This window comes from Mycteria americana, chromosome 5 (genome assembly GCF_035582795.1).
Source record: "Mycteria americana isolate JAX WOST 10 ecotype Jacksonville Zoo and Gardens chromosome 5, USCA_MyAme_1.0, whole genome shotgun sequence".
Lineage (NCBI taxonomy): Eukaryota > Metazoa > Chordata > Aves > Ciconiiformes > Ciconiidae > Mycteria > Mycteria americana.
The window spans coordinates 62,865,632-62,887,974 of NC_134369.1; the positions used below are offsets into that span (position 1 = coordinate 62,865,632).

Below are 22,343 nucleotides of genomic sequence, written 5' to 3' on the forward strand. Positions count from 1 at the left end.
TTCGTTTCCGGGTTGCGGGGAACGGCAATTCCCGTGGCGCATGCGCCTCGAGCGCCCGGGGGGGGGAGGGGGGGAGGGGAAGGACTAACACGCCAGCCTTAAACGCCAAGCGATACGGGATTGGCCGGGAAGTCCGGAGCCAGTGCTCTATTTGGCGTCTGGAGTGGGTGGGCTGTGACCGGCGGCTCCCTGCGTTCCATTGGCCTCACGCCGTGCCCGTTCTGAAGGGTCCAGGCGACCATTGGGTAGCGGCGCTGCCAGTCCCGGAGGAGCGAGTAGCGGTGGCGGAGTTTGAGGGGGAAGATGTCGGGCTGCGAGGCTCGCGACGCCAAGAAGCTGGTGCGCTCGCCCAGCGGGCTGCGCATGGTGCCCGAGCACCGCTCTGCCCGTAGCCCCTTCGGCTTGGACGAGCCGCCCTGGGTGCCTGACAAGGAGGTATCGGGAGGGGCGGGGATGCCGCCCTTTCATCCCCGGGGGGAGCTCCCCTGCGCGGGGACAGCCCCCGCTCGCGCGCCCCAGCGGCTCCCCTCGGCGACCGGGAGCCCGCGGGGTCCTCGCCACCTCAGGGGCCGCTGCCCCGCGGGTGGCCGGGACACGCCTGGCCTGGCCGTGACCGGCCCCAGGGGCCGGGGACCGAGGGTTGAGATCGCGCTGCTTCCCCTTTCTTGCGCCTCCGTGTTTCCCGGCGCCTCCCTCTCTCTCCCCCTCCGCCGTCGCTGCCTGTCAGGGCATGGCGGTAGTCGGAGCGGCTGGGGTGCCCTTTGCAGCTCGGGGGGTGCCAGCTGGCCGCCGGGACGCGCGGAGGGCTGCGTTAGCCGAGGGGGCGGGCGGCCAGGCGGGGGCTTGCGGCGCTGCTCGGGGCGCTCGCCCGCCTCTCCGGCCCGGCCGGTGCTGAGGGGTGCTGGGCAGGCTCAGCTCGCCTCGCCTCGCCTCGCCTCGCCTCACAGACTGATCAGGCAGCGAGTCAGGCTCGCTCGGGTGTGGTTTTTCAGTTGTAAAGCACAATTTTTATTTCGCTTAGATTAATGGCCTGAGAAGGATATGACCGGCGCTCGTTCTTCAGGAATGTGTGGCCCTGTCACCAAAATTAATGAGGAACTTAATGAGTTAAAAGTGTAGCGAGCTATGCAGCGTTAATGTTTAGTAGAGCTGTCTCCTTAAATGCTTATAAAGGTAATACTGGAGACCATGTTGATTTAAAAAAAATGATGCAAAGTATCAAGGCAATAAAGCTAAGTTAGAACAGCCCTTCTGGCTCCCAGCGTGAATGTTCTTAGTGTTAAACGAGTATTGAATAACTTAGCCCATTTCAGTCAACTTTGCCTTTAAATACTTTTCAAGTAAGCTGTGTGATCATAATCTTACATTAAATTTCATGTAATATGCATTATTTGTTACCAGTCCCTACAGCTTGATACTAATACAACTTGGAATCAATTATTTGTTTATTTATTCATTTACTGCCAGCGTTCTGTGGTGCGGATGCATGCCAGTGCATTTAAATGTGACTGGAATTAATATTTATTTTAGATGAACCAATATGAATTTAAGCAGGGAGCCATTAAACAAAGCCATTCTTTGCCAGATGCTGACATGGTTGGTCTGTTTTGTATGGGAACGCTATGTCCTCCTTGGCTAGGAATGAGGAAGAACATTTTTGCCCCTACCTGGTATCTCTTGAGGCAAAAAGTTCTGTGTAAAAGTAATCATTCTGGAGACTCGCTCTGCTAGCACAGCTTCTGCAGCTCAGGCTAACCTTTACTGTCATGAGGTACATGACTAGTAAGTCAGTTGCTGGTTTTGTCCGAAATAACAACCCTTTTTTGGAAAGTGACTTTTTTTTCAAATTATTTTAAACAAGCAGTCTGCTAAAATGTCTTGTGGGAGTTTTCTCAAGTTATTCTCTTCCATACTTAGAGAATTAAAAAAATCCTCTCTATCATCAGTAGCAACTGGGAACCTGTCTTACATGAAGTGTAGATAAGACAAAATTTTGCGTGACCGGAGCTGAGTGTCATTTGAAGGTATTGGTGCTCAGCTCCTGGGGCTCTCACCCAGCTGGCACCATATGTGGTGTGGTGCACTGGGTGTGTTGCAGATGGGGCCTGTATTTATGAGGGAGCAAGTAGCAAAGTCTGAGCAGGTATTGTGTAAGTGGTTTCCCTTTGCGCTGCGTGGAGTCTGCTTGTGCTGCGTTGGTGACTTGCTGTGCCCTGTGTGCCCTGACCTGTGCCACCTGGAAACCTGATTCCTGACATCATCATTGTCATGGGTGGATATAATTTGTGTAACTTAGTTTTCTCCCTGACCTTCTGAAATGTAGTTTTATATTTCAGTAGTCCTTGATTATAGCAGACTAACTTCATTTAAAAAAAGTAAGGTACTTCTAACTCAGTCTAATACATAGTACCATCTTAATTCAACTAAAGGCTGTTTGAGGGTTGTGGTAGGGTGTTGTGGTTTAACCTGGCAGGCAGCTAAACACCACACAGCCGTTTGCTCACTCCCTGCCCCAGTGGGATGGGGGAGAGAATCAGGGAAAAACAAAAAGTAAAATTTGTGGGTTGAGATAAAGATAGTTTAATAGGACAGAAAAGGAAGGGAAAATAATAATAATGATAAAAGAATGTACAAAACAAGTGATACACAGTGCAGTTGCTTGCCACCTGCCGACCAGCGCCTAGCCAGTCCCCGAGCAGCAGTTGCCACCCCTCGGCCAGCTCTCCCCAGTTTATATACTGAGCATGAGGTCATAAAATCATTTAGGTTGGAAAAGACCTTTGAGATTATCAAGTCCAACCATAAACCTAGCACTGCCAAGTCCACCACTAAACTATGTCCCTAAGCACCACATCTACCCGTCTTTTAAATACCTCCAGGAATGGTGACTCAACCACTTCCCTGGGCAGCCTGTTCCAATGCTTGATAACCCTTTCAGTGAAGAAATTTTTCCTAATATCCAGTCTAAACCTCCCCTGGTGCAACTCGAGGCAGTTTCCTCTTGTCCTATCACTTGCTACTTGGGAGAAGAGACCGACATCCACCTTGCTACAGCCTCCTTTCAGGTAGTTGTAGAGAGCAATAAGGTCTCCCCTCAGCCTCCTTTTCTCCAGGCTAAACAACCCCAGTTCCCTCAGCCCCTCCTCATAAGACTTGTGCTCTAGACCCTTCACCAGCTTCGTTGCCCTTCTCTGGACACGCTCCAGCACCTCAATGTCTCTCTTGTAGTGAGGGGCCCAAAACCGAACACAGTATTCGAGATGCGGCCTCACCAGTGCTGAGTACAGGGGGACAATCACTTCCCTAGTCCTGCTGGCCACACTATTTCTGATACAAGCCAGGATGCTATTGGCCTCCTTGGCCACCTGGGCACACTGCTGGCTCATATTCAGCCGGCTGTCGACCAACACCCCCAGGTCCTTTTCTGCCTGGCAGCTTTCCAGCCACTCTTCCCCAAGCCTGTAGCGTTGCATGGGGTTGTTGTGACCCAAGTGCAGGACCTGGCACTTAGCCTTGTTGAACCTCATATAGCTGGCCTTGGCCCATCGATCCAGCCTGTCCAGGTCCCTCTGTAGAGCCTTCCTACCCTCAAGCAGATCACCACTCCCACCCAGCTTGGTGTCGTCTGCAAACTTACTGAGGGTGCACTTGATCCCCTTGTCCAGATTATTGATAAAGACATTAAACAGAACTGGTATGGAATATGGTCATATGGTATGGAATATCCCTTTGGCCAGTTTGGGTCGGCTGTTCCTGGTTGTGCCCCCTCCCAGCTTCTCGCTGGCAGAGCATGGGAAGCTGAAAAGTCCTTGACCAGTGTAAGCACTATTAGCAACAACTAAAACATCAGTGTTTTATCACATTAGTCTCATACTAAATCCAAAACACAGCACTGTAACAGCTACTAGGAAGAAAATTAGCTCTATCCCAGCCGAAACCAGGACATAGGATTTATTTAAACTAGTTAGATATATTTAAGAACTAAGTCTGTATATTTTAGATACATCAGTCAGTGTGTTGTTAGTTTGAATTCTATATTACAGTTGTACTGCAGGTATTCCTTCTCCTTAAAATTCAACTTTTCCCCTGTAGTCTGTTGGTCAATAGGCTGATGGTGTTGGTTTGTGACTGAGCGTTGCCTTTGCGTCAGACTCAGTGATGTTTGCTACTGAGAGGAAGCATATTATAGGCAAACATTTTAAATGCATTTGTTAATTCATAATCTTGCATTATCGTTATTTTGTAAAAAGTTATTTTACTAAATTTTTTATAGTGTATTGAAGTTCTGACATCCCTTTGGTTAACGATTACCAAATATGTTACAAACTTTTTCCTTAAATAAAGCAGGTGCGCGATATACAGGGAAGCTTATAAACCCCATGTTTTTATGTTTAATGTTTTATAAACCCCATGTAATAAAAAGAAATCTAAAGAGACAGTGTTATCTAGTTAATTAATTCAGCAAGTGCATTTGCTCTTGTTACCATGTCAGATGTAAGTAAAAAAACTGTGGGTTTTGTCCAAGACAAGAGACTGGTATTAGCAAATGTTGATCTGGCTTTTCAAATACGCTGTCTTCTGCTGTGCAGCTGGTAACACTCACAAATTCAGTAGCTTTGTTTTTCTTAAGCCAGTAGACTCTTCCTGCATATTTGTTAAAAGTAAAGCCACCTAAAAATTATGGCAGTTAGTAGTTTTGCGAAACTCGTATAACATTGAAATGTATTTCATTTCTTTAATTTTATGTCACAAAATTATACAGTCTTAAAATATCAGTTATTTTAAGGAGTTTGAAGTGTAAGACTGAAGCAGGACTACTGAAAACTTTCTTTTTGGTAGTCTTGTTTATAATATAAATAATGGGTTGAGGTGGATAATATTATGAAAATTTGTGCTGAGCATCATTATACTTGAGATAGAGCTTACAGTGTTGGTCACTGCATATGCCTTGTCTAACCCGGAATTTCTTTGTTAATCACCAGCAGAGCTCAACTGATTATGTTCCTAGTAAGGAAATCTTGGACTAGAAATTGAGAAACTTTTATGTTCGAATACAGAGGTGGCCAAACCTCGTGACATCCAGCTGCGTCCCAGACCTTTATGTGGCTGAGGAACACCACGTACCTCAGAGCTGGAATGTGCGAGAGGAGCGTACGGATGCGGTGACAGTGATTCCTGAGGGCTCCTGGATCACTGCGGCAGGGAACTGAGCTTTACGTAGCTGGGTCCTCTGTTTGCTTAGGCTCTCAGCGTCGGCACTAGTTATGCAACGGAGCTGCCCTCGGACTGCTGGCAAAGTCGTGTAGCTCAGGCTATGAAGTGGCCCTGTACAGTTGTAATATCAGAAAGCATCGCAAGCCGTATCTGCCGTATGTTTGCATTGTGGTGTTTTCCACTCTGGCATCAGCTGTTTTGGTCAGGCGTTACAAGGTGTGATTTGATGAGCTTGTGAACTTTCACATTTGCAAAAGTTTGCTGTGTTAACAAGCTTAACCAAGTGTTACCTTGCATCACTTCTTGAATCACTTTGTTATTGTATATGCAAATAAAGTGTATGAAGTGTAACTATAGCTTCCTGTCTGTCGACAGTATTCTCACCTCTGGCTGGATCCAAAGTATTATGCAAATTTGTTATCACACTTCAGCAAATGCATGAGAAGTTCCACGCTATTTGTAATGATCTAGCTCTCAGCATTTCAAATTAATAACAAGATCCAACAACTGTTGGATGTTCTTCCATTTTCCTCTTGCTATATGACGTAATCTGATATTAGTATTAGTGGTCTGTTGACTGTATGCGAAATGAATATACTAATGACATGCATTTAAATTTAATTTCTTATTTAATGTCTTTTTGTTTCCACTTTCCAAAAACCTCAGATTTGCAGTAGTTTAAAAAGCCTGTGTCTTTTTAAAGTGGATACACTTTAAAAAGTCTTTTTAAAGAAGACACAAAAAGTAACTCAAAGGTCATGCTTTCTTCTCTGTAAACGTGATAAAAACCCCCTTAAAGCTATAAAGCTTAATTCAGTATGCATACGCTCTCTAATTATGTCAGCATATGGATGAATAGGAAGGATTCGCCTTTCAAGATGTTTTTCAATAGCAATCTCTTCCCAGGCAATGTAGAAGTTGATGTTACGCAAATGGATCGCTTGATTTTGGTTACTTAAAGGAGAAGTGCCTTGAAGGAACAGTGTATCGAGCCTACTTGTGTTAGAACACTTTTGTAGGAAAATCCCATTCTGCATGCCTGCTACCATATACCATTTGACTTCTGGTTTGTTTATGACTGCTCTATGTATCAGGCAGTGTTATCATGGTAGGTTTAGAATTCAGAAATATTTTTCTATAGAGTTTATATTAAATAAGAGAGAATGGATAACTTTGTTCCTTCCTGAAAAGCAACTTGTCTGTTTAGCGTAACATTGTGTATGAAATCTATTTAGGACAGTATTTATAAGAGCATTTTATTTCCCCTAGTTTGTGGCTTGTGCTTTTTAATTTCTGACAAAAAAAAAATTTCCATGTTTTCATTAAAAAAATTAGTTAGACTCCTGGTAAATTCAAAGTCTACAAAAATTCTTGCCAGGTCGTGCTCCCAGACAAGCTGTTAAGCTACACGTCAAAAATTAAAACAGTAAAGCGTAAAAAAAAACAGATCAGCATAAAATGTGGCATTAGCTGTAGAGTACTACTTGTGACAGAGATGAAACCTGGCGAATACTGAAGTTGCTTTATGCTGAAGGTTATTCATCAGTGAATGTGAGAATAAGCTTTTCTACAGCCATTGGGAGAAGAGGTAGTTGGATGCCTTAATTCAGTACGCTGTTTGAAGCACTACAGGAGCACTTCTAGTTCTCTTTTGTGGGGGATTTAGAAATAGATAGCTTATTGTAACGAATACCGCATGTAGCTATTTGTGTTCCCTTACAGTGACTGCAGTTACTCCCTCATTCGTTAAACTTTTGTTTAGATGTCGGAACACTTCATATAAACTGTTGCAAATTATTAACAATCTTGTACTTCAAAAGAACATGAACATTTTCTAGAGAATTTTTAATTTAGCTGCTGTAATATTTTCTTGACTGTAGTTACTGAACATGTGGCAGTGGTTGGGTATCTGCTGAAGCAAAAGTCCTGGAAGTAGATGACCAAAGCTATTGTAACCTGAAGGAATTTAGAGAAGATAAAGGATTAACTATTGAAATGTGTTAAAGGCAAATGGTGATTACTGTGTGCTTAGCAAATAGCACCTGCTCAGTTTAGGGCATGCTTTTAAGATGACATTCTGCTGTAGTCTGAGATAGTCTGGTTTGAAGAGTTTAGGTTTCTAGAGTTATAAAACTTATTACTAACCATGTTCTCCTGATTCAGAGGTGAGGCATAATTTTGCATTAATATTTGCAAATAAATCTAACAAAAAATGCTTTATAAGCAGTTGGAGAGTGGTTTTTGATCTGGTGGATAAAAATACGTAAAGTCTTGGTGAAAATCCTTTGCAGGTGACTTTCTGTATAGAAAATTTTAGTTGTTGTAACAATCATAGATCATTTCTGCTAGTTTAGAAAATCAAAGCTGTCACCCCTTAAACTCTACTTAGTTGTGAGAGAGAAACTTCCATTTTTTTCTGGCTTTTCTTTTGGGAGGAGTGTGGGTGTAACCTTGTTTTAGGAAAGAGATATTTCAGGAAGTGACATTTTGTAGCTGGAATAAAAATTAAGTCTTAGTGGCTTGGAAGAAAACCAAGTATCTCCTAGCATGTTTCAAAAATGTGTAAGTTTTGAGAGCATTAAAATACATAAACAATGTTTTAGAGAGTCAACAGCGCATCACAGTATAATACAGTGAGGATGACAACTTATATAAAAACAGTTGAGACTGGAATATATGACTGCCTGGATAGCCAAGCATAATTAAGCACACAATAAGTACTTCTGAAATGTAGTTTTGCCTGCTGGCAAGATGCAGTATTCCTTAGGGCGAATGAGTTTGGCAGCTTTTTTTGTCTTACAAATGGGGATGACATTATTTTGCTACATCAATGTTAAAATGAAAAGCATCCATGGTGAAAAGATAAAGGATGGAAATTTGTTGGAGGTGTTTCTTTTTAATATAAAGGTCAGTCTTTGTATATGGTAGTAGGATTAAAGGTTTAGAAATCTTGTAGATTAATCTTAATTTGTACTGTTTTCTAGTGCCCAAGGTGTATGCAGTGTGATACAAAATTTGACTTCATAACTAGAAAGGTAAGAGCAATCAATGAAATGCAAAGCATTAACTGTTGCAAAATAATAATATGGGCTTCTTTTGATTTAAAATGTAGAAGATTTCAGTAGAATAGCATGCAAAGTCTGATGTAACTTAAAAGTAGATTTTCTTTCTGTTCTGCCTTTTCTGAGTAGAGGTCCTTTTTGTTTTACTTCTTTTTTTCTTTAAAATTCTTCTTGTTGTTCAATGTGTAATGCATAGTTAGGTTTTTTCCAAATTACTGGGTACCCACAGGATTTACATTCCAGGGAGGAGTTAGAGGAACTCATGCTGGAGTGGGCTGCTAACATCGGTACTGACATAGAAACCAAATCAGCTAATTCAGTTGTGTTTTGGGAGGTAAAATTAGTTGTGGAAATGTAAGCAAAAATGTTTTCAGGAGTAATGAATTATAATCTTACATTAAAGAAACGTATTGTTAAAATGCGGAGAACCAAAACTCAGATTCTCCTTCTGTTCTAAAAGTAAAACAGGATTTATCTGAGGTTTGGAAAAGGGAATTTCTGGTTAAAGTAGAAAGTATAAACCGCCTTGATTGCTGCGAGCCATAAGTAGGCTCACTGTATGAAGAGAAAACATTATCATTAGAGTTAAATTATGTTCATTATGTGCAAGTAAGCAGGTCACTGTGGAATGCATGCTGGTGTACAGAATACTACTATCAGAAAACATTCTGCTGATATTGGGGTTTCTGCATGGAGAAGGAAAGCAGCCTCCCAGAAAAGGCCAACAATGATTTTTAGCAGGGAATATCATTCCTTTGTGTGACTACATTGACACTCTCTTAGCATGCATTGTGAAAGTGAAGAAAGATGTGGAAGTGTGACTTGTAGTGCATTGATGTAGTCAATGTTTTTTAATTTGTGGTTTGGAGGGAGAGGGAAGGAGAAATTGTAAAGCAGACATAGTAATATGTTATACAAGATAGGTGTAAATTTTCAGGAGGCCTGAAGAGCATTAGGATGTCAGTTAGTGATCCTAGTACTCCTAAGTTATGGAGTGTACTTTCTCCTAGTTCTTGTTGTACCCTTTGGTTGTATGGGTTAAGAGCATGGTTGTTAGTTGGTTAGAGCATTTTGATTGAGAAGCACTGATTCATTAGGCTGCCGTGTTTTACTTGTTTTAGCTTTGGGAAGTAAATGGAGGTAGCCCTGGGAAATAGGTACTCCAGAGAATTTTGCGTAATATTTGGAAGGAAAGCCAAACACTGACCAAAACTGCAGTGTATCAGTTCCCTGTATCAAACTGTTCAAGCTTGCTTTGAGCCACAAATCAGTTTCTGCTTGCCTGGGAACACTTGTTCTGACATGAGAACTTGCATCAGGAAGACCTGCGGGGACTGTCACACCCCAATAGTGATTTGGAGCACAAGCCACTTGTTGCAGATTTAGTAGCTGTGAAACACATTGCAACACTAGTTCTGATTTTGCAACTTGATTGGATTTGTACTATGCTGCCTGGTATTTCTGACAGAGAAATAGCTTCAGATTTTAAGTTTCCATGGGAAAACCTCAAGAATAAGTTTTAAGGGAGAAGAATAGGATCTCCAGTTGAAGTTTCCCAGGATCTTTGCTTGGAAGTGGGAAGGGACCTAGAAACCACTTTTCTCTTGTGTTTTTATTGACAGTAAGGTGAAGGATTTACCGGACACTGGAGAAGCCCTTTCGGGGTCTTGTCTGGTCTGCTTTAGAAGCATGTTTACAGAGTGCCAACAAAGGCTTATAGTGCTGTCGTTCATACTATACTCAGTCCTTTGTGTTCAATCTTCAGAGATTTCTTTCTACCACTCTAGCAGTTAAATTCCCTTTACCCATCCCTCAACTTGTATGTTTCAGACCTGAGAAACTGTTCTGTTTCTTGCCAAGGAGGATATTTAATGTAGTAACTTGTATCAAATGATTCCCTAATAGTTTCCTGTGTAAATAAATAAACAAAATGTTCTCTCATGCTTAGCATCACTGCAGAAGATGTGGGAAGTGCTTCTGTGACAAGTGCTGCAGTAAAAAAGTGCCTCTGCCTCGCATGTGCTTTGTGGACCCTGTGCGCCAGTGTGCTGAATGTGCCCTCATCTCTCAGAAAGAAACAGAGTTTTATGACAAACAACTTAAAGTGCTCATGAATGGTAAGGACTGAATGCATAGATGTGGTGGTTTGATCTTATTTATATTTGTTCAAGTGCAGTGTTGAACAAATGTGATAAACAGCAGGAGTAATGCCTTTTGTCAAACAAGCTCCAGTTTTGTCTCCTTTAAATACTTTTTTATTGCTATGCTTCTTGTTTGCCAGTTAATAATCCTGTGTTATCTGTTTATTTAGAGAGAAGTTTACGCTTTTTAGTCAAAGTTTACAAAGGGTGATTTAATTAAAGACAAAGGAATTTTTAACACCTCTGAGAACAGATGTGTGTGCAGTTGGCATTTTTCTTAAAATAATGCATCTTTTATCCAGATTCCTGTTAACGTTAAATAAGGATGAAAAATACTTAACAATAGAGAATATTTTAATATTTTCTAGCAAGGTATAGTGCTTGTTTCTGGCTTCGTCTGTGAGCTTTGATCTTGTCTGTGGCCTACAGCTATGGTTGATGGCAGATCATCATGAGTGGTCAATTTTGCATAGCGTTAAAACTATATGCAATACAGTAATTCGTGTTCCAATTTCCTTAAGAAAGCTGAGTCTTCAGTTTTTAAAATATTCTGCGATTGTTCAGTGCCATTTGATGTGCTCTCAACTCTCAGCATGACGCCAGTGTGTATAACCAGTAAGCTAAACTACACGTCTGATTAGCATGAATGTTCCTAGGGAGATTCTGGGTTCAGAAAGGACTATGCTCATCCCTGTAACACACAAATCATTCCTCACTCTGCTCTGTAGATAAGGTTTTAAATAATGTATTTTAAACTGAAGATTTTTTTTTTTTTAAGCTTGTCCTGCTTGCATTCGTGTTATGGAATTCAAGTCTGAAGTTGTTCCTGACTTACTGTAGAGCCACAGATCTCAGTCAGGGATGGCAGTTGTGAAGTCCTTTGCGGTTTTGCTGCTGTTGCCTTTTGTCTCGCTTCAGCAGCAGCCTGGGAGTCCATGCTCAGGGGTCAGTGAGACTGTGTAAAATTGTGAAATAGACATGAGGTGAAGCTCTCTGAGGCTGCATGGTTCAGATTATGGAGGCGGATTGCAGACCATTTGGCAGGACTGTATATTGTTATTTTTTTTCATTTCCCAGACCAACAGTACTGGGATTAGGTAATACAGGGAGCGTGAGGCGTGGAGGAAATAAAGTGGTTAGGCGTGTAGTCTGCTTTATTTTAAGTTATGAATCACTTCACTAATGTAGCTAAGATGACTTTCCCAGTGTCAAAGGAGCTGTTTTGAGCAGGAAGAAGCATAACATGAAGGCTGAAGTTCATTGACCTCAGACTAAGACTGAGCTAGCCTGCAGTAATGAAAAAGAGGTGTCTTTACTATTTATTAAGCATAGAGCTGAAGGTCACATCCTGCTTTTAGACTCTTCTGACAGATTTTTTTGGAATACTGAAACAACAGTGTGTATTATGGTGACAAGATAGGGTCTTTAATTGCCTATTTTTGCCATCTCCAAATCTGTTCTCAATTTTAAAAGATTCATCTTAGATATCATCTGTGTTGTGTTTCTACAACATGTGGGAGAAATTATGTAGCAATTGTGAAAGGTCCTGTGATTCAGAACATGGTAATTAAAGATCAGCTTTTTATACTTGAGTGTTCTGCTGATGTTAATCAGTTTAACATTTCAATTAGTCTCTTAATTCACCCAATTCAGTATATTAGGTGCAGTAAGTAAAAATTAATTATCCTTTTTGATACTTGAATATTCCTTCCTCAACTCTGCATTAGAATACTAAAACATTTCTTTCCAGGTGCTACGTTCTTTGTAACTCTGGGAACATCTGATAAATCTGAGCTCATGGTTTGTCGACTTTCCAACAATCAGAGGTGAGAAAGATTGATAGAAATTGCACTTGTGAATGATATTATTGTGGCACTCACAGCTATATTAGTATCTAATAACCTAAACAAATACAAGAGTAACATGCTGTGAGGATATTGGAGAGAGTAGTTGGACTGAAAGGATAGGTAAAACTTTATTGGGGTAAGTTGGTTGGAATTTACTAGCAGTGTGGATCAGAATGCCTTAGAATGGTGGAGCTCCACTCACCGATAATGCCTCTCAGTGCCACTGGAATACAGGGTTTTGCCAGCTAATAGGGGGCTCATAGGAAGGGGCGGGCAGGGAAAAATCCCTAGCCACTGAAAAAAGCTTGTTTCAGAATGATTCTAACACTGCAGCATGTTGTTTAACATTACAGCCAAAGCATTACTTTGGCCATCCCTATAATTTGGTTGGCTAGAACACTTTAGACTCTGTGTTCTTGTCTTCCCCCAGAACTTTGGAAGAATGCTTTTAATATTTTGAAAGGGTCTCCTGGCAAACTGAGCTATAGGTTTTGTGTTGGGTTTTTTTCCTTTGAGTGAAGAGCTTCCATGAAAAGTATTTTTCCAGCTTGATTTCTCTCCCTCCCCACCACAAGGAACATATAAACAGCCAGTCACTGAGAGACTGTGTTTATTTTTTCCTTTGATTTGGACTTGATATTATAGAAAAAACACTTTTTTTTTAAAAAAAGTTTTTCTTCTGTTATGTAGATACCTGGTTTTGGATGGAGACGACCACTACGAAATTGAAATTACACAGATTTCAACTGTTCAAATACTTACAGAGGGATTTACTCCTGGAGGTAAATTTTCTTCATTGAATACAAATTGACTATTAAGAAAAAAAATATGTGAAGTTGTAATTATTGTTTGAGCTAGGCAGTGCATTTCTAGGTTATTGGTAACTTAGGTGTAACTATGTTAGGTACAGCTGCTCTCAGAACAGAGCACAGTGTGTGGAACCCTGTCTGTGTGGCTACTGGAATTTGGGGGAAAACCTGAGAACTGAGAAATTACCTTAGAGCTCTAATATGGGAGAGCTTCTCAATAAAACTGAGTAAAGGTGGTCATCATCTGTTCTGATCCTTTCTCTTGGCTAAATATAAACATCTATTAATTCAAAAGCTCATAGGAGGGAACTGTTAGTCTTTGGTAGCGTCCATTTCAGAATCCAGCTGGGATTTCTCTTCTACTGGTACAAACAGTTGTGAGGAGAGTGAAAGCGAAACTGTTGGGGGGGGGAAATAATGAAATTATGCTTGCTTGATTTTATTCAAGATGAAGGGGTGGCCAAATGAAACTGGTAACATCTGAATCAGAGGGCAGCTACTTACTGCCTCATCTCTTACCAGATTTTAGAGTATTTCAGGATGAACTTGAATATGATTTCACTGAAATGAGAACAAACAAGGTCAGGAATTTTAATAATTGTTCTTTAGCAACACCTCTGTTACTGCTGGAATTTTCTAATCAGACAGCCTATCTGTGCAATGTTCAGTCAGTACAGCATGTTAACTTTAATAAACTTCTCTTGGTATTCAAATCAACCAGACGTGTTGCTGAGTTACTTAATGCTCCTATAGTTCCTTGTTCACTACTCTTCTGACTGCTTTATCTTTTTGCCTGCCTGCCTTCCTTCTTGATGGTAGAAAAAGATATTCACACTTACACCAGCCTTCTGGAGAGCCAGCATATTACTGAAGGTATCACCAGCACCTTTGAGCATGACGCACCTGAGCATGTTGTCATGACCCCCCTCCCATCTTCTTCCTCTGCAGTGCTGTTTTTTTGCTTGGTCCGTAGCTGTTCAACTTAAGACAAGTTATGTTCAAATCTGACATGTATCTATTCCTTCCCATCTGTCTGTTTAATAAACTGAGAATGAATGTCTTGTAACTTTTTGGAGAGAACTAAAACATTTGAGGCTTTCTTTAGACCATGTGTGCTATTGTCCATGCTAGAAGAGAGAGGGAAGATGAGAAATAATATCTTTAGTGGTACCCAATATTACACATCACCTACTTCAGCAGAGATGTGCTGAATTGTGTATACCAGAAATGAATAATATGTTTCAGTAAGGTTTTGCACTGAATAAACAAACTGTTAATTAATGGCTTGCTTTTACACTTCTTTAAAATAAATACGACGTCTTGTTGTGTAAGGTGTGTTCTGCCTGAGTCAGTAGTGTCCTGGTATGCCAGACACGGGCAATGTAAATACGTAAAACTGGTCGAGGCTGTAGGTGTTTGATTTCCACTGGTTTATCTCTAAGCAGCGCCTTAATCTGTTAGTCTGACCAGGTAGGTGCAGGGGAGCAAGTGATGAAGAAGTTGGATTCCTATTTATCCTAGAAGAGGACATAATAGCTACTTTTATAAACACTGTTTGCAGGCTTTTGATCAGGTTGCTTAGGCTGAGATTGTCTGTCTTTGGCTTCTTGGATATTACAGTAATGGCCTCCAGGAGCCCTTTCATGCAGTTAGTTTGCAAAAAGTGTCCTTCTCTGTATGGTGGAGCTCTTCCTGGGGCTTAGTTCGTGCTCTACTACTTCAGGAAATAAGCAATGCCAGTAAAATCTATGTAAAGTATCAGTGCGCTGTTCTAAACAACGTTTTTGTTTCGTTTCAGTATTTTTGCTTTGGTTTATCTTAATCTCTGTGCAGCCAGAGTAGAAGAGATACAAACATCTCTTTATCATGCTGTTGTCAGAGCAATGTCTTTTGTAGCGGATTTCCCTTAGGAAGTAAATGACGTTGCCAGTTGTCATCTAGTCTTGCATAAGCATCTTCCCCTCCCTCCACCCTTTGCCAGGTTTGGAGGGACTTTTGACTGCTACACCAGACTTCGGCTCAAGCAAGGATGCCCAATTTGATATCAGTCCAACCGGACACCAATAATTCAGTTTACAGACCGCAGGCTGCAGTACGAAACTATGGCATCTACCTAAGAGAAGACATGGTGATATTAAAACATGAGGGTATTCTTAGCGTGTGTAGCTAGTGGCTTTACCTGACGGCTTATACAAGTTCTGCCTCAGTGATTGCCAAATTAAACAATATTGAGTCTGCACGTTCTATTGCCTGGCATTAACACCCGTGGTCACCACCTCCTCTGATGCGGCGGTAGTCAGTGCACCTGCAGTTGCTAGCACTTTGAATTAAGTGACGAGATAATGTCCTTCAAACACGCTTATTAGCCAGAAGACATTGTGTTACTTAGTTGGTAAAACCTGTTGCTGTTCAAGATTTTATTTCTTTTTTTTAGGAGGTAATACTCGTGCCATAGGTATGATTCTGCAGTATAAGGTACCAGGATCAGAGGAGCTCACACAGATGAAATTTACAGCCAGTCAGGACTTCAGCTGTAACAAGAAGCTGTCAGCAAGCTGGCTGGCAGCTATGCATAAGGTAAGCAAAGGAGGCAAAACTTAGAGAAAGCTGAAGAAAATCTTAACAAGGAGTGCTTAGTAGCACTTAAGGGAGTATGCAACCTTAGGGGTTTTTTTCCTTTTTATTATTATTTTTTATTTAAGGCTTTTAGGGCCTTGTTGCTTAGGAAAACAGAAGCTGTGGATGGTTGTTACGAACATGACTTTAGCTTTATGCTCAGATCCCTGAAGAAGATAAGCACTACAAAGAGTTTCCCAAGCTCTTATGTATGTTGTTAGGTGAAAAGAAGGTAGGAATGAGACTTTCAAGTTCCTTAGGTTTTTGTTACTCACTGAAGAATGTGCATTATGAAATACTCTTTTGAACCTAAACTTAGCTAATTGTTTTTACTATGTTATGATAAAAGGTTCAGAGAAGTTGCTGATTTTTGAAAACAGGAACAGAGGTGTGGGCAGGACCCTGTAGGAGAGTTTCATCTTTTGTTGTTAGGCACTGTGTGGCTAATGAAACTGAAGTTTATTATTTCGTAAGTCAAAGTTATGGGAGACAAAACCCAAAACCACCCCAACTAGTTCTGGAACTTTGTTCACCTGATGGATAATTAGAACTGTAATTTATAAGCTGTCTGCAAATGCAGGTGTGTGGCTGTTTGCTTCTTTATCACTGCTGTTAAGCTGCCCAGCCACCCCTAACCCCAGCATTTAACTTGTGTTCAGCACAGTGCACTCTCACTTTGTATCGCCATGAGTACAATTTAGCACTTCCCATGTGAGAGCCACTATTTTATGGCTAAGCTTAGCAGCCTCCCCCCCACTGATTTGTCTCCTTTGACAGGAGTTTTGAGTCGCTGATCAGTGCAGTGAGACTTTCAGAGGTCCTACTTAACAGCATCTCAAAAGACTTTTTGCTAGAGAATGCACACCTGTTCCCATTGCAGGGCCTTGGTTGATCCCGTAGTTTGAGGCAAATGGAACACCTCACCAAAACTTTGCAAGGGAGAAGCAGAAGAGGTAGGAGGAATATACAACAGAATAACATTGTTTACTGTATGTGTTTAGATAGGTTACCAAAATCTCAGAAATACTACTTCTGACTTCTTCAAAGGCAGTTTTGATCAGAAATGGTCATTTCTGACAGAGAAGAAACAAACGTTTCTTCAGTGACCTCAGGTTCTGCACTTAGTAACCTTGAATAGTTTCAAAAAATTACTGAATGCGATTAAATGGCTTGGACTAAGGAAAATAGCAGAGAAAGAACTTAAAGCTTTGGCTTTAAAGGAAGTTTTTGGAGGGGTGGGAAGGAGATGAGGTGGCTGCAAGCAAAACTTAACACAATGACATTTTGTCTTCATGGTAGGCAACAAAACTTCTTTATGAGTCCCGGGACCAGTAAGAACAGCAAACTGTTGGCCAATTGAGGGAAGACACCAGCCTCCATGGACCTGTCTCTCATGTTTTGCTCATCTGACAGCTGGTAACATTTGCTGTTCTTGACCTTTTCTCATTCCAGTGTGGTCCATTATGTAAGGACTGGCAAATGCAATGTGAGTATTTTTTTTTGAACCATGAGTATTCACTATAGTGTGCAATATGTATACAATTAATGCTTTAAACAGCCTCACCTTTTAAGACTTTGTATATTTTGTTAAGCCTTTATTGGCACTTAATATGAAAGTGGCCTGCACTACAGCTAATGTACAGCACAACTTTTATAGTAACAATTATATATACTGTTTGCTATAAAAAGCAAACAACTGTGTATGTCTCTTCTGCAGAGAATAGCTTTTGGGTATAGATCTCAGGTTTTTCCCTCTATCCAAATGTTTAAAATCAATGTACAATAAAATCTGCCTTAGATATGATTTTATAGAAGTCACTTGGTTTTTTTAAACATTTCATTTTAAACTTCTAAATATTTCACCACGTATCACCAAATTGGACTTACATGAACATAAATCTTGAAACTTTCCTTCTGTAACAAATGAGCTTCCAGAATAATTTTTAGTTTTGTATTTTCTTTTTGGTAACTAGCTTTTGTTAACCTAACTGTAATGCTATCTGAAATTGTATACAATTTAATGTACAAATATGAATAAATTAATTCACTTAAAAAAAAAAAAAAAGAGGTGATACTTAATTTCACAGTATATAACTTCTTTAATGATGGATACTGTGGTCTGTACTCTCTGAGCTCTGAAACTTTTGACTCTTTATAAACAGCACCCTAATTTTAGTTCTGAGTGTTGATAATGGGTTTCAACTATTGGGATGAATCCTCCAGCTACATACAGGTGCTGAGCCAAGCGTCTTTCGGCCCTCTGTCCTCCTATGCTGGTAAAAATTGAGTAAACAAGCACACAAGGCTCAGTTGTCAGCTTGTGTGTAAAGGACCCTTGAGAGCTTTTCTAGACAAATACTAATTTGTCACAGTTGCAATACTGCAGTACTAGTGTAAGGAGGTTCCAGAATTGTTTGGCAAGTCATTTTCTGTGCAGCTGGTAGAACAATGAGGAAACCTGAGTTTAACAGAGAGAACACGGCAAGCTAGAATTACTTTTTTTTGTAGACTATGACCAAAGGCACGTCTGCTGTGGCTACCTGCATAAAAATACTGAAGAATGCAGCCATGCCTTAGCAGTACTTTATTGTGCACATTTACATGTTCTCTGAATTAGTGTATCATAGGCTCTTGAAATCATCACATTCATGTAGCAAATTCTTCAACAATAATACCCTTTCACTTTTCACCACAATATATACAGTTAACGCTAACCTGTGGTAAAAGCAAGTTACAGCACTGCAGAAATGGATATATAAATTATACACAGAACTTGTACATGAAGAATTAATCAAATTGCATACTGTTATATGGGAGAAAATTACAAGAAATATGGCTAAAACTTATAATGGGAAATTCAAAATATACTTTTGGTATATAAAATCATGTACAATTAAAATTCCGGTGAAGTGCCTTTTTTTTTTTTTCTTGAAACTACAATGTAGTGGAATAGGTTATTGCATAACTTGCCTTGGCAACAGATGTAGGCTGCCAAGAACCACAGAAACTGTCCTCAAATAAGCTATTGCCTTTCTTAAATCCTCCTCTAAACCTTGTTTCTTTCTTCTCCTTGACTTAGCATCTACACAACCCTCTTTCTACTTCTATCCAGTCCTTCATATTTTCTTCTAGACTGACTCAGGCAGACTTCAAATTACACAGTATAACCCTTACCGGACTCTTACCCTTTTCAACTATTGCACTTTCATCCATGCAGACGTACAAATCCCTTAAGCTGCTGCAAGTTCAGTACTAACTGCTTTGTCCAGGATGGGCAAGCTCAGGTGGTTAGTAGGGGAACCTTTACATTAGTAGAGGTAACACTGGTGCTGTAGGCTGAATAATAAGAAAATAAAACACCAAGTGAAATACTGTGTAGGGGTTTTGAAACGTGTACAAATACTGCTGTTTTGTTAGTTCTCTAGCTTGATTCTAAACGCAAATAATACTAGATGCTAGACTATGTAAAGCTTTTGTTGGGGTTGTCTAGACTAGGATTTAAGTGTATAGCACGTTACCACTTGAAATCCTAGCCTTCATAAAGCTTTGGTGACTACTTAATTATGCATGTAATAGGTGAAGATCTTGTGTCCTAGAACCCAAGGAGTTGATCAGTAATGAGAACTCAACATTCACTGGTATTGAACAAAATATCCAAAATCCTGATGTGGGACAGTTACTGTGGGGTTGGAGCAAACTGGACAGCGTATCTGCACTCCGCAAATGACACCTCTGAACATTTAACACAAGAAAGCTCCTACCATGGAACTTTAACTTAAAACACTGCTTTAGACGATAGTTGGCGCAACACTGTAGGTAGTGGAGGTATCGCTCTCCTCATCAGTGGTGGGTCACATAAAAACGATCCTCATTTACAAACTGCAGATCTTGAAAATCTTGGATGCTGTCCATTTAACAAGAGAAAGCACCATTAAAGCTAAATATAGTTTTATTTCTCTGTGTGAAATGATCAAAAATGATGGCTCCAGTGTATGTTTTAAGTTTCCAGTTACCAGCACGGTATTGCACAATTGTACAACTGAATTCAAGCGAGGGTTCGCTGTCTAGGTTTTATTCGTGGATATAACTGTAAAAACAGAATAAAAATATTAGGCTTTGCATGGTTGATACCAAGTTAAATATAAATCAATTCAACTATAACCAAGGGGTACTTATTAATAAGAACTGGGTGATGAAGTGTTTTGGGAGAGTGAGATTTTTGTAAGCTAGGTAACTACGTTCTTAGGTAACTTCTGAAAAATTAAGCTAGAGGCAGCAGGAGGCCAAGGGCTGATTTACTCCTGCCAACAGTGGCAAAATTGCTGCTCTGAAAATGACTTGGTTCATTTAGCTCCAGATCCCAGACTAGACCAAAGGAAAGGCTGCTTTTCTGTAAGTACAATAATTCCCTGTCGAGCCCTAGAGAGAGCTTATTTCCTGCTCTATAAGGTTTTCTCACGCATTTTGTCCTCTTGTGTCTCTCTACATAGTAGTAGTCTTACATTCCTGGTCTCTCATGATAGCAGTGTTCCATTTGACTGACAGCAGCATAAACAACTTGCCTAAAGTTGTCATCTTCAAGGTTCTTTCCTGTCTTAAATGTGTACATATCTATATATTGCTTATCTTGTGCCAAGTATTAAAAACCTTCCTAAAGAACTTCCTGGGCCAAAGCTTAGAGCTGCCTAATAGAGCCACCACACTTTACACAGGGGCCCTATATTTTAGCCAAGGGAAAAAAAAAATCTTATTAAAGCATAAGATATATTAAATATACTAGCTTGCGAAATAAAACTCGGCACTAATCTCCTAACCATAGCCTCTCCTTTTTGTTTACAATGACACAGAGGCCAGAGAGAATAAGGAGTATGTGCTTTGCAGCACTTGATAGCAGTGTATCCAGATGATGCACAGAGGGATTCAGACCAAAGATCCATCTTGTGTTCCTACTTCAGGAGGAGGTAAAAAATAGAAGGGAGAAGGTAACTTAAAAAGAACTTACCCCAAGAAGATTTTTAGGCACATAGCCTTCTTTATCATTGAGGCGGGCCCACCACCACTCTGTTTCATTGTCATCCTTGCGCCTTAGAACAGTAATGGCATCGCCCTCGTGGAATGACAATTCATCGTTATTCTGGGCTTCATAATCCCACAGAGCGTACACCACTCCTTTATTCATCACTCCCAACTTCTCCTGCACTCCTGTTAACAACAAATTAGAGAACACACTAGATGGTAAAATATCCTGGTTTTCCGTCTGAGATTTTTAGCATGGCCCAAATATTAGTCTCTTACTAATAAAATTTCATTAACAATTTTCAGCACTTCCACGATGAAATATTTTCAGAAATTTAACGGCACGATAAAACCAAATTTTACAGAATATTTTAAACCAATTTAGAGCATGAGGTTTTTCTCTTTTATTATATATGCAATAGAAACTTTACAATCTTTTGTTCAAATGAGGATAAAATAGTTTTACAAATGTTTGAGCAAAGCAGCTTTATAGAACTGTGTATTTCTCACGGGCCTGTTTTCTACAACAGACCTTATACAGTAACACTTGAAGCTTTTGAAAATGTGCACAATGTCAGGTATAGAGAGCCTTAATGAAGCTTATATCCTCTGATGTAAATTAAAAATTCATCTGCTCCATCAAGGTACTTTTCTTGCAAAATATATCTTAGTAACTAAATACATTTAATTATTCATAAAGTATACGTGTTTCTTCATGTGATCTGCTAGAAATTTGTGCATCTGGAAGTTGGAATATCTGTCAAGATACTTCACAACTCACTGTTACTGTCAAAACCTCCCCATGGAAGCATTTCCTTGAAATGAAGCCAAATTAAACTTTTAAGAATCTGTAACATTAGAAGCAGCCTGTGAAGTAACTCAAAGAACGGAAGGACTATGAGCAACATAATAACCAAAAGACTATGTTGTTTTTAGCATTTTGAAAGAAGGGGTGATGGGCAGTATTGTCAAGCCTGGGGCCTAAGCAGATGTTTCATGCAGATCAGAGACACAGAAAGGGGTGAATTTTAGAAAAGCTAAAAAGGTTTGTAACATAGTGTCACAGCTTACCATATAAGAACTGGGAACACTGAATATAACCTTCTTCCATCTCTTCACACTTGTCTGCAGCAGTTTCTATATCACTTATAGTTGAAGCAAAAATAGCTGCCCCAGATTCAACCAGTAGTTTACAGAGATGAACACTATTGCAAGAAGCAGCACAATGCAAGGGTGTCCTGAAATAAAGCAAAGATGTAGACATGAAAAAATAAACTTCCAGGATTTCTAACTATTTTACCTTCCAATATAGAGTTTGGTCTATTTTTAAAGGAAATCGTTCTTTGCGATTATAGTGTACGTATGCATTGTCCAAAACCTGTCAAGCAACTGGAGTGGATCCCAGGATTTACCTGACTCCAGTAAAGCCAAACATAAAATAGAAGTTAGCAAAAATGTTGATTTTCATAGCTTACAAAGCTGCTGGGTATAAAAGGGTATTTTCCAATATGAGGAACTTTGAAAGGTAAAATAAGGTGACGGCGAAACAGATCAGCACAGCAAGGTTTCACATCCCCTCCAAACATTTCAGAAGTGCCACATCTACCTCTAAGGCTAGATTCTTCAAGAACACCCAAA

General features: G+C 40.2%; 2 protein-coding genes across 9 annotated transcripts in view; one reads left to right on the forward strand and one right to left on the reverse strand.

Annotated features, from left to right (window-relative positions):
• Positions 1–123: 123 nt before the first annotated feature.
• On the forward strand, positions 124–17,728 carry ZFYVE21 (zinc finger FYVE-type containing 21). 2 transcript variants are annotated; one of them, XM_075503692.1, is made up of 8 exons: positions 124–435; positions 8,199–8,249; positions 10,225–10,393; positions 12,168–12,243; positions 12,955–13,046; positions 13,893–13,946; positions 15,508–15,650; positions 16,989–17,728. In XM_075503692.1, the coding sequence occupies exons 1-8, from the start codon at positions 304–306 to the stop codon at positions 17,022–17,024; spliced, it is 753 nt and encodes a 250-aa protein (XP_075359807.1). In that variant the 5' UTR covers positions 124–303; the 3' UTR covers positions 17,025–17,728. The 2 variants fall into 2 exon arrangements, with proteins under 2 accessions (XP_075359807.1, XP_075359808.1); XM_075503693.1 differs by lacking the exon at positions 13,893–13,946 and having other exon boundaries at positions 127–435; positions 16,989–17,727.
• A 1,892-nt stretch (positions 17,729–19,620) lies between these two features.
• Positions 19,621–22,343, reverse strand: part of PPP1R13B (protein phosphatase 1 regulatory subunit 13B) — a 73,922-nt gene continuing 71,199 nt past the window's right edge. For all 7 annotated transcript variants that reach the window (XM_075503688.1, XM_075503685.1, XM_075503683.1 and 4 more), the window contains 3 exons: positions 21,777–21,943; positions 20,692–20,891; positions 19,621–19,776 (listed from right to left, as the gene is read on the reverse strand). In XM_075503688.1, coding sequence (XP_075359803.1) covers positions 19,735–19,776; positions 20,692–20,891; positions 21,777–21,943 — 409 coding nt within the window. In that variant the 3' untranslated portion in view covers positions 19,621–19,734. The remainder of the gene's footprint in view (positions 19,777–20,691; positions 20,892–21,776; positions 21,944–22,343) is intronic.